Here is an 18208-nt window from a genome sequence, read left to right on the forward strand (position 1 = left end):
GAACAAGAGAAAGTGGGGGCGGTTTCTCTAAGAGACGTATATTATGCAGTTTACTAAAGATATATGAAATAACAAACATTTACTCCGAAAAAAGTAAAACTTTCAATTTTCTCGCGATTGTTTTGGACCACACCCAGATTTATCATACGTCATAACTTTCCATGCATTGTTTATATACCGCAACTGTTTTAAATCTTGTCACTGCTTTCTTCCAATGTTTGCAGACCTTGTCATTTTGGTATAATTTCAGTGAAGACCCCCCCCCCCCCGTCAAATGAGATTTTACACGGATGTTATTTTATCTTCTCTGATATCGCTTTCCGAAAATTGATCTTACTGAACTTTCCGATTTGAGAATTCTCAGGAAAAAACAAATGCTTCCCCATTATATTGCTACAAAAATTCAAGTCATCTTATTACACGGTTTACTCCTATGTTGTCCCCACAGACACACACACAAAGGATTTAAAAATCGGGTAAATTATATGCTGCCTCGCGCAATAGAAGTAAATTTATTTTTATCATTTTTTTTTTCTTCGTGATAATCCAAAATTAGAACGCAAAGCATAAGGAAAAGTATTGTAATGATTTCGGAGGGATCATCTGGGATTACTTTTGTCAATAATTGCCTACGTACATGGGCAATAATGGTTTACTTACTTGTTTTGACTGGGACACGAATATAGTTATGGAATGTGTAGTGCCATATTGGGGTAGGCGCTACATTCATATGTGTATCTCCTTTGGGACCAAGTTCTCCAACAAGTAAAGGGGAGAATGAAAGGGACATGGTCACGACCTCAAACATTGTACCCCGTCGAGTCATTTCAGTTATGGGATTTGACAAAAGACTGTGGGGTGTATTGTTACCGGGTCAAGTAGGTTTGTTTATCCGTTGGGTTTGGGAGTTCGTGAATAGTTATTGCGCTATGCGAGTCAATGCATGAATATTGTGCCTACAGTGCTGGTATTGTGAAGTCTGGTTTTGAATTGTACACAGGTTGTTATAGTATTGTAAACATGGGTTTTACTCTGGTATCCCCGAGTCGTATGACTTTACAGGCTAAATCAACAGATTTCTCACACTGCTTTGGACAGGGAGTGTAGGCCTTTATAGTATGCACCATATGCATGGGGCCAATTGGCGACAGCCCCTTGTTTTGTTTCGTTTTTTTCCAAGGAGGGGACCCACCCACACCCCCCCCCCCAAAAAAAAATGATAATAGTAATGATAAAATAAAAAAATTAAAATGAAATAAAGAGTAGGCCTCTATCACAGAGAGATTTTGGTCGTACATCTCTATATTACCCCTGGTTATTGGTCCCAAAATCAACAGGTCCTGCAATTAATTGCAATGTGCATTATGATACCTCCATGTAAAGCACTATTATAAAGCGTGAAATCAAACTAATTTCTATTTCATGATAAAAGTAGATGCAGTACATCTATGTCTTCTGCACTTGAGTAAGCTCTCCTTCCATGCAGTTTCTTTTCATACTTGTTTCCTGCGAAATAAATCAATTGAATTGACTTTAGCATGATATTTGTAACACTATTCCTATTAACCATTATACTACGAGAATTTATCTAAATCTTCACTACCTACATGTATTTGGTCTATTCAAATGTCACTTTCAACCATCCACTGTATGTATTGACCCCTTCCTTACTCATACTGTTTGTACTTTGCAATGGTAAACAACATGACCCCCACCCCGCCGCCATGTAATAAACAAATTCAAGTGAATAAACTTATTTACAACTACTTTGACCGTGGTCATTTGACCTATATTTACATTTTACAACTACGTCATTGACCGCAAGTAGCTTCTAGTCAATATATTTCAAATCTCAGAAAAGCAATTTTAATCACCAACTCATTGATTTCTTTGGTCAAGGTAACAGTCGTTAGTTTTAACAATGGTATCAATAAGTATGTAAATAAAACAGAAATACCAGCGAGATCAATTATATCCATATGTAAATATGCAGTGGCGTATTAAACTGTACAGGGACGGTGGTGGGGGAGGCTTGAGAACACGTGCCCTAACCCCCACCGGTTGGCAAAGAAAGGGGGTACACTGCAAAAACTCCGGTGTTGATTTGACACCAGCCCGGAATATGTTATGTCCACACCATAGAAGTATTGACAAAACACCAGTTTGGAATCAAACCGATGCTGTTTTATACTATTTGGTGTTGTATAAACACCTATCTGGTGTTATACCAAAACAAAACTGGTGTTGTTTAACACTTCTTTGGTGTGGACATATATAGATTCCGGGCTGGTGTTTAATCAACACCAGAGTTTTTTGCAGTGTAGAAGAAGAGAGGAAGGTTAAAAAGAATAATGAAAATGTCGATTGCAGGTAAAAAGATTTGTATCAATATCTTTCTTGAAATGTGTCATGCGAAGTTCTCTCGCAATTTAGATATAATCGGAATTGATTGAAGTTTGTTTCACTCCATCCAGTTCTCACTCCAGTTTATTAAGAAAATAATCTTATATTTGGACACAGCGTGTTATTTCCTCCCTCTCTTGTATTATAGGATGGCATAAGCAAGATGATGGAGGCAAACTGATCTGGTGATGTGGCTCGAATATCTTTTTTTCGAAAGCAAGGGGTTCCCCAAACTAGAAAATGTATAGTCGTACACACTCTAAAAGGGGGCTGGAAAAAATGACCATTACGTCTGGGAATATGTGCGCGACTGACAGAAATGGTCAAAATGAACAAATTTATATAATCTACCATAATTTTGGTTGGTTTTCTATCACAAATTCACCAACCATGCCAACATATTGGTTATTTTGACCAAGCCTTTTTAGAGTACATTATTGCCCCCTGTAATACCGTGTTCCCACCCCCGTAGGCCAACATAATGTATGAATGAAACAAAATAAGGCTGATGCTAACTTCTATTTTCAATAACAATGACTTCTTGTATATAGCCGGCCTAAAAAACTCTTACAAGTGAAAGTGATACTCATTCAGATAGCACTATACCCAGATATACCCTCATACTTCCGTAATATATAACCCGTAAATAAGGGTGGAGGTGGGGTCCGGTTTCACGGTCGGGGTTATTTTCTAATGGTATTACTGAGGGGCTTATCCGTGTATTGTTTTTAGACTTTGTTGTATATAAGTGTTCTTCAATATTTTGTCTTGATTGCGGGCTATATATATTTTCTTTGATCAATGATTTGCCGTGTTACTTTCAAGCTCGGGTTTTCAATGATAACTTCACAACCGTTAATATATTCACACGTCAGTGACTATAATAGTCAACATGTAACAGAGGGCCTACTTGTAATTAGTTTGAGAGGATTATGATTGTAAACCGCAAACGCAAATATATGTTTTGGCCTTTTTTTAATGAAAATATAATGTTGTGATATGCCTTAGGGTTCGACATTTCAACCTTTCTTCTTTCCGTTAAATTCTATCATTTTCTCCTATTATCTGTTATTTATGGAACTTATGGGGGCAGTCACGCATCGCCAACCCCCTCATCTATACGACGGTGGATAAAATATAGATCCAGGCTCTTTTCAGCCAACTTTAAACTGTAATGTACCAGATTAATACTGGCATGTATAGTTTAGGACAAACAATGCAGTATATATATATATTATACATTCCACTGAAAACCACAAAGATAAATACCGTGACGAGAATCATATTATTAAAAGTAACTCATTTTGGTTTTATTTCTCCCTTTTTGTGTGTGTTTACATGCTTGATGACGCGTGAAGGGAAGTGGTAAAATTTATGATTTTCGTGGGACGAATTTCAATAAACAATGTATTTTTCTAAATGTACAAATGTATATCTGGACTATCAAGTGTGAAGTGTGAACTATACTTGTCTCATTTAGATTGTAGCTAATGATTTTGTATTTCCGTTTCGCATCGTTTTATGAATTCTTCTTGTTTCACATCTCTGTATTAAGTCGATTGTTCACCATTAATGTGCCATTAATTTTGTTTTTAAAGGGGTACTTTCCATTGCTCAATGATCGTATGGTAATATTTTTTCTATCTAATGAGAATTATGATTAGAATTCATTCCTAGAATACTCTTTAAAAGTTTCATTATAGTACAGGTGTGAGCCGTTCATTTCCTTGTTTTTGGTTTCTAGAATCATACGTTTATAGGATTTAGGAACAGACTTGTAAATTCATTTTTCAGACATCCTAGTAATTCACTGAACTGTTATTTAATAGAAATACTTATACGCTCTTCCAAATAAAAAAAAAATGATTGATTTGCATGTGGAGTAAAATGCCTTTTTATCATTTGGGTCAGTGGAATTGCAGTTGACTTATTTTTATCCTCTGTTTTTTTTTCTCAAATATCACTAATTACGGGATAATTTACGTTGATATTCAACGTTTAATTTGATTAAAATTCCATTGTAAAATATTCAGCTACCGTCTGTTTGTTGTCAAATATGTGCAACCCTTAATTCGTCTTATCTTTGTTTGGTATTGCGCTAAATACCGTGAATCCATTCTTGTAACGGCATGCAGTGATTTAAAGGTTTCGCATATCTGACTCCTTTAACTTCATGTGCAGGTCTAAAATATAGAACTACAATACCATGAATATGACAGGATGATAAACCCATTCCGTTCCCAATAGACCAGTTCGTAGTTACTGATGGACAATTTTGGTCAAATGACCTTTCATTTCTTTCATTATGATAGGCAGATTTCAAAGCAAGATATTACGTAAGCTTGCCTTACATAGCAGGATGAAGAAATTGAATAGACCAGGTGACTAGAATAGCACACCAATGTACACTTTATGAAGGTATTTGTTGCATTCCTACTTTGAATGCATATCATAGCATGTTGCACAATGTACTTGGCAAACTGTGAAATACCAGTCGTTCGTGGACGCATTGTTGTTTTTTGTGGATGTAAATGAAAACCACTATTCAAAAGAATATATGAATAATCAAGACATCAAAGTTGGTGCTTATCTCATTAGATTTTAAACCACCATGTCACTTTAGTACAAATGACCTTCCTCTGATCATGCGTAGAATATTTTGATCATGCGCAGAAAGGAACTACGAACTGGCTTATTGTTCCACTATATAGGGGTGTAGCGGCAGATCTGGTTCCACCGACGGGTACGGTATCCGCCGGCAGATGTCGTTCTTTACTCGGAACCATATCTGCCTGGTTGACTCATTTTTATTTTCTTATTTATTTTCCTATTAAGTAGTAAATAAAAATGATAGGTCCTATGTAATTTTTAAGGAATGGGTACCGTGTGCATGTAGATCGAGAAACGATATAGCAAGAACCATATCTGCCAAAGGGAAATTGTTTTGAATCCGCCGGAGTTGGAACACGATCCGCCGGCAGATAGTGTTCCTAGAACCGTATCTGCCCAGCACCGAATCCGCCGCTACAATGACAGGGGCGGTGCCAGTGTGTCTTGATGGGGGGGGGGGGGCAATGACGTCATATTGTTTTCACGTGCAGTCGAATACAGCAACATATAGTTTCATGACTCTGATTTCTCATTTGTATGCTCTACATCCGTATTTTCTTACATTTTCTCTCCTTTCCCACTTTTTTCTGCATCCTTTTTCACTACCTGAAAAGTCATAAAGGGGTGGTCGCCCCCTACCACCCCCCCCCCTCATGTACGTAGAACCACGCTGCATATGTGCCAGCAGCACCTAACAAACTTTTGTGTGTGAATTACATTGTAGTGGGCCCATATAAAAATAGATAGGGACGACTTCATATTCCTTCTCACTAGGAATTCGAAATCGGTCATAAAATTGAAGACGTTTACATCTGCGAAAAGACCGCATTGCCGTTAGGTAGCGTTCTTCAGATAATTCCGAAATGTTATTATTCAAACAGTTGACTTCCATGTTGGATTGATTAAATTAGAGTATGCGACTGCTGTATATTTATTCGGTTTTTTTTATCAATAACGATTTCAAAATATTTATAATGCCGCATACCCCCTCTCATCCTGTCTTTCAAGGTTTCTGCCTTCCTCCACCCCCCCCCCCCTCTTCTCTCTCTCTGTCCATCTCCATCACAACACCCCTCATTCTTTCCCAATCTTCCCAGCTCCAATTACCCTTGTAATATTAATGCTCTACATGATAATGTAGTGTGTTTAATTACAGCGATGCCAGCCCCCAATTTCACTTTACTCGGATGTATACATCCTGTACAATGCAGGATATCTTTTATAAGACTGTGGATACATCTGATGTGAAACTCTCTTCGTAATAAAGTACTTTGGCCTCCCTTTCGCCTCTCCGCGATATAAGGTTGTGACTATGATATGACCCGACTGTTCGAGTTAGAACATAGATAATCAAATGCCACCATTTCACATACTTACTGTGATGTGATGAGATAACGAATTATCATAATGTCTGATCAGCTGTATAAGCACCCAGTGATTGTTTTACAGTTTTGTTGATTTCCACTAACTGGTTTCACAGTGATATTACCATTTACAATAAAAATACTGATTATCGGAATAACATAGAAATAAAGGATTTAGAAAAGTGATTTGCGCTTTTCTTGCAGTTTTCCGATTACAATTTCTGTTGGTATCTGGATATATACATATAACACCCTTACATTGTCATGTTAAAGGTATGAATCGTCAAAATAATAATAATGATGATGACGAAAGACGACGAAGATGATGACAATGATTGATGATGATGATGATGATGATGGTGATGATGAAGATGGTGATATTCGTCATTCACTTGCGAAGACGACCACATTTTCTTTTTATCACAAATTCTTATGGGTTTGAAGATTGTATAATTGTTAAGAATTAAAAAAAAAAAAATTTATATCAATGCCGTATTCCAATCCAAAAAGGTGAGTCCCTGGTAGTCAATTATGATAATATTCCTTCCGAATTAATTTTTAACATCGGCATACCACTCAGCAACATGAACAGCTTCCCTACGATGAATTCAAATTCACCATATTTCATTATTGAATTGGGAAACCTGTAAACGCTGTGATTAAATATAAAACCTCCACCGTAACAGCACGATATCTGTTTTATTTACTATTTTTCTGTAAGGCATGGAAACGGAAATGGGTTGTGATTCGACCGAACACCACCAAGGGCTCGGAACAATCCTCAGTCCTCCTGGAACTGTACCTTGAGAAAGGGGCCTACAACAAGACCGTGACCAGTCTCCTGCTCGAAGGCATCACCCAGATCAAGAGGGTCATCTCCAAGAGTCAGCCCAGGGCTTTCGAGTTCGTCAAGGGTTCGACTGTGTCCTTGACGCTGGCTGGTGATAGCGAGACAGAGACGCAGGAATGGATCGAGATCTTCAAGAAACTGTTGCTTCCTGCTTCAGAGCACAAGGAACTTGACGCCATCCAAGGCTACGGTAAAGGTGGGTAGATGAATCCATGCGACTTTCCATGAACTCTTGAATAATGATGGACAATCATCAATATATGTGTCTTGCTCTGAAAACGATTGTTCTCAAAATTCGCAAAATCGCAAATCATACATTAATACCTTTGTCAAGATATGTTTCTTGCTCTTTCAATATATTTAATTAAGTTAACAACACGACTTACACATCAAAACAGAATTAGTCAAGACCATCTTCTGAAGGGTATGACTTGAAAGTATTCACCCTCATGACTTTCTAGTCTGATACCATCGATGGTTTTTTATATATATATATTCCCTAGATGTAATACGAGTCACGGTGGTGCCCAACAAGGATTCTGAAAGGCTGAAGTTATGTGGGACGTATCTGGCCGGTGTGTCTCGTCTTCAGGTGGCTCTACACAATGTCCACACAGGGGAGAAAGCAATTGAGTGGGACCTCAGACACATGAAGAGGTTCATGCTGCCTAGCAAAGGACCACATCAAGACCTAGAAAAGATCGCCTGTTTGCAGATCAGCAAGTGGGTAGTTTTCTTGTTACATGTATACTCTTTGCTCAGCCTATTCCTCCTCGTCCCTCACCCATTTGGTCTTCGAATTCCCATCTCCAGTCTTTTCTTATTTACCACCAAATGATTATATTACTTAATCATTAAACCGATTTTATGTATAATCCATTGTAAAAGACAAATTATTTGATCGATTTGATCCGCAAGTCTATGAGAGTAATACAAGCTTTATTCAATGAAAAAACGTGTGACGATTATGCCATCATACTTCAGATCATAGAAACGTTGTTTAAGCACTCTAATAAAATATTGCATGTTGATGTAATTCTCATTATTTTTAATCCGTCCATGAATGATTATAGTTTATTTGTGTGGTTTTTTTTTCAGTCGGAGTCCGCAAGGAGAAGGCGAGTACCTGCTTCACAGTCCGAATGCCAAACCGCTTGTAGAGGCGATCTACGAGCGTCTGAGCTCGGCTATCACTGTCAAGGAGCGACGATCAAGAACGTCCTCAATGCTCTTCGAGATCCCACCTAAAGAACTGGAGCAGCTAGCCAAGGCGATCCAAGAGGGTGGCGATCCAGGGTTCGTCATGGTCAACGCCGACGGCAGCCTCGAAGATGAAACGTTCGAGAGCGAAGGAGAGAAGAAGGAAAACGGTGAAGCGAATACCAATGGAGATGCAGAAGTAAAGGCAAACGGAGACAGCACGGAGAATCATGTCGATAATTCGTCTGCAGAGGAAGCTAAATTGGAAAATGGAGAAAGAAATGAGGGAAAGCTAGAAAATGGACAGACTGAAGAATTAAAGACTGATGCAGAGGCTCTTTCAAAGGAAAGTACGGCAGATGAGACTCCCGTTGGCGGTAGCACAACAGAGACTGCACAGGAGAATAGGCTGACAGCGAATGGAGACGATGACTCGCCAGAGGTTGCCGCAAATGAATCGCCTGTAGCAAATAGTGCAGATGTCACTGCGGATAACAATGCTGTGTCCGCCGACACTGTCGCCGAAGAAGTCGCTCACAGTGAAAAGACTGGTGACGAGCAATATGGAAATTCAGAAGATGCAAAGGATAAGGGGAGTGAACAACCAGAACCTGAAAGTTTGCCCACCACTGATGCAAGCGCTGAGGATTCATCAAGTACAGCACCGGTAGAGACACAGGACTTTGCCGCCGGTCCTATCGATGCAGAAGACGAGGCGGAGGAACTTGGAGAGGGCACAGCAGAAGTTCAACCACGAATGCCTCCAGGTTCTGATGAACCGGAAGAACCTGAGGCAAGGGAGAAAACGGCATCTAACGATGTTAGCGAAGTAATTGATGAAAGAACAGTTGAGACAGCAGACAGTGTAGTATCAGCTGAGAGAAATAGCGAAGAGGTAGCAGAAGAACCACAAACGCAGTCCTTGACAGAGGATAATATTCAGGTTGAAATAAGCACAGACACTCAAGACATTGAAACGGAAAGTGCCGCTATTGATGAATCAAGTGCATTAAGTGAGCAGTCGGTCACAACCTTGGAAAATAACCAACAAGAAGAAGTCCCTGCAGAAGAACCGCAAGGTTCAGAACCGAGTGAGGAAAGCAGTACAGAGTCTCCACAACAAGTCGAGGAGACGACAGCGGAGGATGCCGTGACGCCATCTGAATCCGGAAAGACCGAGATTGCCGACGCGGAGGAATCGCCAGCATCGCAAGAAACGTCGAAAAGTGAAAACGAGTCACAAGAGCAGAATGCGAAGGTTTCGGACGGGGAGAACATCCCAACAGAGCAGACACAAGATGGTCCTTCACAGCAAGTCGACGTAGCACCTGACAGCTCGACACCGACGTCCGATGAAGTAGCGCAAGATGCAAAACCTGCGACTCCGGTCGTCGAAACCGTGGAATCGGTTATCGTAGCTGAACCTGTTGTTGTAGATGTCCAAGAGAAACATGAAGAACCCGCCGGCGAAAATGCTAATGACGAAGATACTGCAATGTGAAGTAATCGATATTGAATTCATTGTAAGTCTCCATCCCGTTGGATGTGCCCAGAAAGACGGTTCAAATGAAAGCATTTTCAAACCTTGATCGCGAGGTATTTTCACTGAATCCTTCACGTAATGGGCATAAAGACGAATGGCAGATATAAATAATGTTTATTTAATCTATTCAATAGAAACAGTGAAAGTATTTTCAAATTGAGTTCATGATGGTTGAAAGAAACTTAAAATCATTGCCATAAACTTGCATTGCAATAGCATTATCCAATGTGATTTTGCTCAAAGCATTGAACATTCTCCTCGATTTCAGGTTATTCCTGAGTGTACGACATGGTAGTGTCGTAACTAACAATTTATAAAGTGTATGGCATATGAAATCCCACATGAATTGATATCATGACTATTGAATCAATATCGTCAATTTCAACGCTCCTTTAATTAGCAGCACAATTAATGTCAAACACGTGCACCGTTAAGACCGCGGCAACTGTTGCATTATTGTAGAGTATTTATATTGATACTTGTGATAAAGTAAGTGTCAAGCGCAATACAAACAAGTATAATTGTTATTCTTATACCCAAACGAGATGGAACTGTTATGAAGTCGTTTGAGTCACACCGAGATCTCTCTTTCAACATACAAGAAGTTGATGACATGGATGAAAGACATTGTGAGCTATAAGAATAACTGTTGTCTTGGGTGTAAACCCTTTGCGGATATTGCTCCTAATACGTTCCGGTAAAGGCGCATGCCGGAAAGGCACAATTTGCAAAATGAATTGCATCATAGAGAATGATCACATCCTTATTGCGACAGAAAGAGGTATGAGTGTGAAGCTTGGTGTGACAGATCGTATCATGAGGCCTCATTTAGTTTACTTTTTAAAGGAAAGTAGTTTGTTAATCTTGTTTCTTAATCTTCGAAATCGTGAACACGTGCGTTATTTTCTTTTTTGGGGGGGTGGGAATTTGCTTTCTTACGATATTCGATTTTTTTTCAAATTTGGGTTTCGGTTTGGTATTTCATTGCAAATAATTTCGTTTACCAGTCATGTAATGCAATCAAATCCATTTGAGATGAGCTTCTACTTTTTTAATTATTTCAACAATTAAATTTTTATTTTATGACATGATCTCTTTAATATTATAAATTTATAATAGCTGTTTTATTAACAGCAAGTAACAGAATGGCATCGGACGAAAATGAGGAAGAAGTTGATTTCCCCTTTAACCTACATGTATCTCCGACATTATGGTGCCACATTAATAGGCAACATTAGTTGGCGAGGCCACATGGAAAGTGCCAGCTATCATTGATAACAGATTACCAAAATGCAATTCTTAGTGAATCATTAAAGTCTTTTGTATAAACACTAATCCACAGCAAGCCGCGTGTAATATCATTTATATACCTTCTGTGAATTAAAGATTAGACTTTAATTCCTCACTTTTCTAGTTTTCTTCCATCCACCCGTCCTTCCTCCCCGATAATAGGGACCTTACGTCATGTTACAGGACACAAAAGTTAAGGAGAAAGCTAAAGTAAACTTCATTATTGTTTTTTTTTCTCCAGAGAACATAGTGACTTTCAGTGTATGTATGTAATCTGTTTGCAAATAACCCGTTAACAAAAAAAGAAATCACGTTGCTGTCTCTGTCAAACCTCGGATAAACTGTCGGGAAATCATAGTTTCAAAAGTCTGCAAAGATTTTGAATAGGCCTATATGTCAGTAAACAGGTCATTTTTAGTTTGTCCAAAACAAAGTTTGTTAAAAAAAAAGAGAAGCTGGTAATCATGGTAATAGTATATGAAGTTGAATCAGTATCGGATCCCGGTATAGGGGCACATCCGGTCCGTCCCTCCCCCCCTCCCCTTTGAGAGGCCCCGAAAATATTTTTAGGGGAATATGTCATGCATATGCAAATGAGGACCTTTTCCCCTTCTTTTTCTTTATTTTTATTTTCATTTTGTTTATTCATTTTTTTTTCTGCTTGTCAAACTTTTCATGGGAACAAAAGACCTCCATTAAGTATTGAAAACTTTTTTTTGCTTGTCAATTTTTTCCTGTACAAAATGCCCCCTTAAAAAAAAAATCCTGGACCCGCCCGCGCATGGGTTGAATGTTTATAAACCGTTTATCCCATAACGTATGTTACAGTCTCATCAACGGAACCGACTCCAGGCCGATCATTGCTACAACGTTATTTCAAATGACATACCATCGATCAGTTAGGAGTCTGTTACTTCAGCGTCACTTCCTTTCTGTTCTCATTTACCCTTCGATATTTTCTGAAGTAATATTCTCCGGGACAAAATGTTACAAAAAGATCAAAATAGCTATAATTACAAATATTCACAAAAAAATTTGTGTGTAACGGCTGATTCGCTTTTCTCTGTGCTCCTGTGAACATATTGTTTCGTTTCAGTTTCAGCAATGTCGCTCTTCGAGAATGATGAATTATTCGAATACCCTTTTGAATGGCAAAAAAATACGTACTCAAGCTGTATGCTGCTCATACCTTTTAGCATTATGGTTCTTTCATCGCTAGTTATGGTTAGTTTAGAGTGTCTATTGTGAAAAATACACAATAGTTTTTATGCTGCGCGATGACTAATGTTGTCATTGGCTTGTGTGTATCTATTTGCCATATAGAATTTGTTATATAAATTCAACAGATTGCAAACATTATTTAGTGATTACTTTGTTAGTTATTCCATGTTATTATTTAGACGATATACTCGTATATACTGTAGTTCTTTACTTCATCTAGATACTGTTTTCATTGTACATTGATGACGGCATGTACAATGATTAGAATACTAATGTGTTATTCCCGTCACCGTTTTCAAGAACCGTCACAAAAGCTAGGGTTTCGTGTACAGATCGAAACACTTTTACGTTAAGCTTTTTGTCGGGCTACAAATACGTGACCTAACTTACATTTTTATTATAATAAGATATGCTAGTATTCGTATGAGACCATTAAAGACTCCGAAACTTTGATTATTATTGTCTGGTTCAAAATACCAAGAGTTAGTTATATTTCGTCGATTTTGGGCCATTTTGAACCCCTTACTGAAAATGTTGACGAGTTCAGCTTTTGATAAAGGGGACGATGTGATTTTTTTTTTTTTTTTGGGGGGGGGGGCCTTGCTGGATATGTGACTGAAAACTTCAGTGACATTTATTCAATATTCCCAATTAATGGGGGAAAAAACCATTGTTAGATATCAACATCCTGATTTATAATTCGTTTTAAAAGTAATTATACAATAATCAGTTATATTTAGATCAATACCTAGTCTATATCTTATAGTTAATGGTTATCGCATTCTATTATATTTATATTTTACGTTTATTCACAATTATTCCATTTGTAATTTCATCTTGTACAAACTGTTTGTATCAGTTTGTATCAGTGTACTTCTGTACATTAGAATACAGTTTAACTGCGGCATTTTTCTTTGTGTGTGTAAAGTAGTAAATCGTCAGCAAATGTGTACAAATTGTAAACTGAACTTAAATTCGGTAATTGTCGATTTAGTTTAAATTTCCTGGTAAGACCAGTCCTCCACGAAACGTTTCGTAATGACAGACTTGATAACTTTAGTCTACTATTTGCTGAATGAAATGCTGTACCTTTGAGTGGCATTTGGTGAATTATCTGCGCAATTTTAATGTTCAATAACAACGCTTCTTCATATTATATACGATGATGCATTCAGCTAATGCACAAAATTTTACTCCCCGACATTTCCTATTTTTTTACATTTGCTTATTTCCCATACACCATTGGCATTGTGTACATTTGATATATTTTTTTCTTATGACATATACATGTCTTTTTACGCTGCATGTTATTCTTGCCCTTGATTTGTTTATCAACTCGTTATTATTTTCATGACATCGAGCTCGAGAAAAATGTGATATTTGTGTACATTTCAAGATGACCTTATGCACTGCAGTTTAATGTTTATTACAGTATGTTGTGTGCTTCATGATTAATCTTTTTCACACTGATGTGAAGGGGGCGGGGGGCTCTCGACTCTATCTTTTTTTTCTCTCTCTCTCTTCCTTACTCCCCTCTCTTTACTATAGATTTGGCATGGTGTGCTTTATTTATTCCCCATTGCGTTTTTCAATATATATGACTTTTTTTTAATCGACCGCGTCACACAGTTGCACAGGAATATTTAGGATTGGCATTGATGCAGATTACTTCTCTTGTGTTTTTACGTTTTCATTATCCACATGGTGGAATATGATGAAAATGTTGTTGTGCATTTTCATATTTAAGTTCGTTATCATGCTTGTGTAATACTATTATTGGCATTGGTTTTGGGGTTTGCTTTTATTTGAAAATACTCTTTTTTTTTCTTCTTAATCCCTGCAATGCACACTGGATCAAGGACCTGTACTGCACAGAATGCTTTAAAACCATTTTTTCTAGAAAAAAAAGATAATGATGTGCACATGGCGAAGAATTTTTACAATTTTTTTCCTACCTTGCGTTGAAATGTCGGCAAAATGATCAATCTTATTTAGAAGTAGTTATATCTATATGCATTCTATTACATACTTGAATCATATTTATGTTCTTGAATAGACAAAAATAACCTTAACTAGTTTTACAATTTGATCATTACTTACTTAAGCAAGCTATAATTGTTCATTATAACAGTGTAAGTTCATTTGTATATTTATTATAATGGCTGATATAGTCATTTGAAGTTGATTTTTGTTAATAAGACATTTAATTTGTTTAACATTTTTTCCAAACTTTGCTTTGCATTTTGTATAATGGAATGTGCTATCATTGGGTGATTCATGAGCTTGTGCTGTTTGAGTTAAATACACATTACTTCACCGATGACTGGAAAAGGCCTATGGCAAGCCATTGGGGTGCCAACTTCATATGTTCATTAATGAGAGTATAATTTCAATCAAATAGTAGGAAAGTACTGGCCTGCTTTGCTTTAAAATCGTTCAACAAAAATAAATTTCAACATCAGCAATGTTCATCATTACACATCTATATATTTCAACATTAACTGATGCGAATGTGAATGTGATAAGAAATATGGAATTCCATTCGGCAAAAGTTGATGAAATCATGCTGAAATGTACAAACAGCTTAATGAAACACCCAAATTCCACTTTATCTATTATTAACAGTCTTTTTTTACCATGTCTCATTATTACATTTTTTCTTTCCATGTATTCGAACCGCGAGTGAATATATTGTTCTTGTCGATTATTGGCATTTATATGAAAAGAGATCTTATATTGCATTAAATAATACAGATATATCTGTGAATAGCATTGTCTGGTCATGTTTTTGTTACGTTTTAGATTTTCTATAATGCGCCTTACTTTCTTAATTCTACCCCCACAACAATTTATCATTGCCCCTTCCCCCCCCCCCCCCACTCTCACACTCTCTTTCTCTCACTCTCTCTTTCTCTCACTCTCTGTCTTTGTCTCTCTCTCTCTCACTTTCTCCATCTTTCTCTTTGCATAACTGCCATCATGAAACCTATAAAAGTGGGGCAAATGTGGAGACAGAGGGTGAAAAGAGGGATACTGAGTTTTCTATAGTACAGACAGATTTGTCAAAGAAATAGGGACCAAGTTGTTGCTCACTCTTCCCCTCCCTCTTTATTTAAGAGAAAAATATAATTGATCTAACTTTTTCACTTTCTTCCACACATAAACAGATACGCCAAGTCAGAAATCATGAATCTAATAAGCGAAGGGAGTGCTTGATAATTGAAAACAAGATTTTTATCTTCATTTATTTAATCATCTTAGCTCGTAATTCCAGCTTTTTTTTATCAATGTACTGACACTGTCACTCTTGAAAAGAACAGTAATGATTACATATCACTTTCTGTCTTGCACAGTAACATAAACATGTGGATCTTGAATGTACTATGTAAACATAGATAATACCTGAAACTGTTAATTTAACAACTGCTGCACTAAAAGATTATTAGCAAGAAGGCTACTTTAAACACCAATAGCAGGTCTACTCAGATGAAGAAAACACTGAATGAATCAAAATAAAGCTCACAATCGTGAATCAAATGCTTTTACAAGACACACTTAAATCAAAATCTTGAAATCAAAACATCCGAATGACAATGCTGGTTTGAAAAAGAAACAAAAACAGACTTTCTAGCTAACAATTTCTATTAATTCTTCATAATTTCTCTCATCTAACTATACACCATCTTTAGAATTTCTTGTATGTAGAAAGCATTGCAAGTTTGGAAGAACTATACAAAAAGAGACCAAGTAGTTTAAAATTATCAGTTTGTCCTTCTTTGTACATAAATTTAGGTTCTCTGAATCCAACACACTTCATTACATTCCTCTATTTTCATGTTAATTTTTGCTTTATTGTCATCTCAAAAAAAAATATCATAATAAAATATTAGCTACAGTACTTAGCTAAAAGTAATATAAATTAAATAATGAATATTTTACATAAGCTTTTCAACAGAAACATTTTTCTACATACAGATGTAATATCTACATGAATCATAGCACATTCTTTAAAACATATTTACTAAATACAGAAGATCCATCACATGACCATGTTCCCTTACCTGCGGATGAACTTTAGAGCATGCGGGTTAATACATTAATGCCTTTTCAGTTTCAGCAGTGGTCACACTCCCATGAGTTTTAAATAATCAATATTATAATTAGTACACATTTATACTGCCATGGAACAAAAAGGCGTAACTTTCCTCATTCATGATTTGATTAGATCAAGCCACCTAGATTGATATTTTTCTTTTTCTTTCAAATTACCATTTGAGCACTTAACTTAAAATTTTAGTAAATGAACATCAGAGAGCTACAGACAAAGATTATATACTAAAATGTTCAGTCCATTCTATTTCAAGAAGTATTTTTTTATCGAAAAGAAAACAAAACTAACCCAGTATTTTAATTTTGATCAGGCACCCATGCGAAAGTCATACAAAATCACACATTTACCCAATAAAACATTGAGGGCATGAGCATTCATATAATCTAGTAATGAATTTGAATAGCAACATTCACTTTTAGGGGGACTAACCAACATCAAAATAACTGAAAATAAGCTTCAGAAGGGTTACTGTCCTGTTGCCAAAGAGATAGGTTCATTTCTTCATATTTGTTTAATTAGCATTCATTATTATGAATTCATAAGTTAATGAAGGATATTTTGATCATAATTTTTTGTTTCCTTACTACTAACACCTCAAAAGCATTGATAAATGAAAGTCTTCAACGAGCAAAGTACCACCCTCGATGCAAGAGTGCTGACTTTCTTTGCATAAATCTGTCTAGAAACTTCACAGCTAACAATGACCTTTCCAAAAAACAAGAAAATTCACTTCATATTATAAGATCACGTTCATAAGGTGTTTTCAGACCGCATCGGATTTTCAAGATACTATGTATTCTCCGATTGGAAAATACACCCTGATGAAATGGACATGCTTACAAAAGCATCAACTTCATCAAACAAGATCTAAAGCATCAGCTATACAGCAACAGCAATGCGCATTTAATCAACCAATTTTTCTCTTCAAAGTTTGCTATAGACTGTGTGCTGTCTAAACAAGGCTATTTTAACTAATCAGTGATTTAATTAAATCCTTCATGCAAAAATGGAATGCAATGAACGAACATGAACTTGAAAAACTGACCCTGTGAACAATCTACTTTGAGTAATAATAAATTTTGGTCAGAGTAGGTGGAAAACATGGAATTTCCAGTAGCCAATTCACCAAATTTATTTTGCCCCATGCATTTTTCTCAATGCAACCAAGGAACTGTGTATTATCTAAAGGCATACTAGTACTAGTAATACATGCACAATCAAAATGTTAATGGCAACAAATACTGCTAGTGAATATTGTTTTGAGCTTGAGAGAATAGCAATAGGCAGTCAGTTTATGATATGATATATAATGATGACTACAAAAGTACAACTGTGCAGGAAACAAAAATGTGAATGATTTTGGGGGAAATCTAATGAATTGGCCGACCCTCACATCCAAAACAGTATACATGTAAATGGGTTAGATATCTGTCAATGAAAAGAGTAAAGTTTTATGTGCAGGAAATTTTGTGAGTGGCTTCATCTACTAAGGCAGCTTTGATTGAGTATATTGGGGAATGTAGCATTATTTGGAATATACCTGATAATGGATGCGAATTAAATTCAAGCACTTCTCATTATTGTTGAAAATTATAAGATATAGAGAGTCTTGGTTA

General features: G+C 36.7%; 1 protein-coding gene across 1 annotated transcript; it reads left to right on the top strand.

The window, feature by feature from the left end:
- Positions 1 to 6641: 6641 nt before the first annotated feature.
- LOC129276856 (retinitis pigmentosa 1-like 1 protein) lies at positions 6642 to 15248 on the top strand. Its single transcript, XM_054913259.2, has 4 exons — positions 6642 to 6650; positions 7099 to 7423; positions 7731 to 7950; positions 8326 to 15248. Exons 1-4 carry the CDS (start codon positions 6642 to 6644, stop codon positions 9926 to 9928), a joined length of 2157 nt encoding a protein of 718 aa, XP_054769234.2. The 3' UTR covers positions 9929 to 15248.
- The last annotated feature ends 2960 nt before the right edge of the window (positions 15249 to 18208 follow it).

This window comes from Lytechinus pictus, chromosome 2, assembly GCF_037042905.1.
Source record: "Lytechinus pictus isolate F3 Inbred chromosome 2, Lp3.0, whole genome shotgun sequence".
NCBI lineage: Eukaryota > Metazoa > Echinodermata > Echinoidea > Temnopleuroida > Toxopneustidae > Lytechinus > Lytechinus pictus.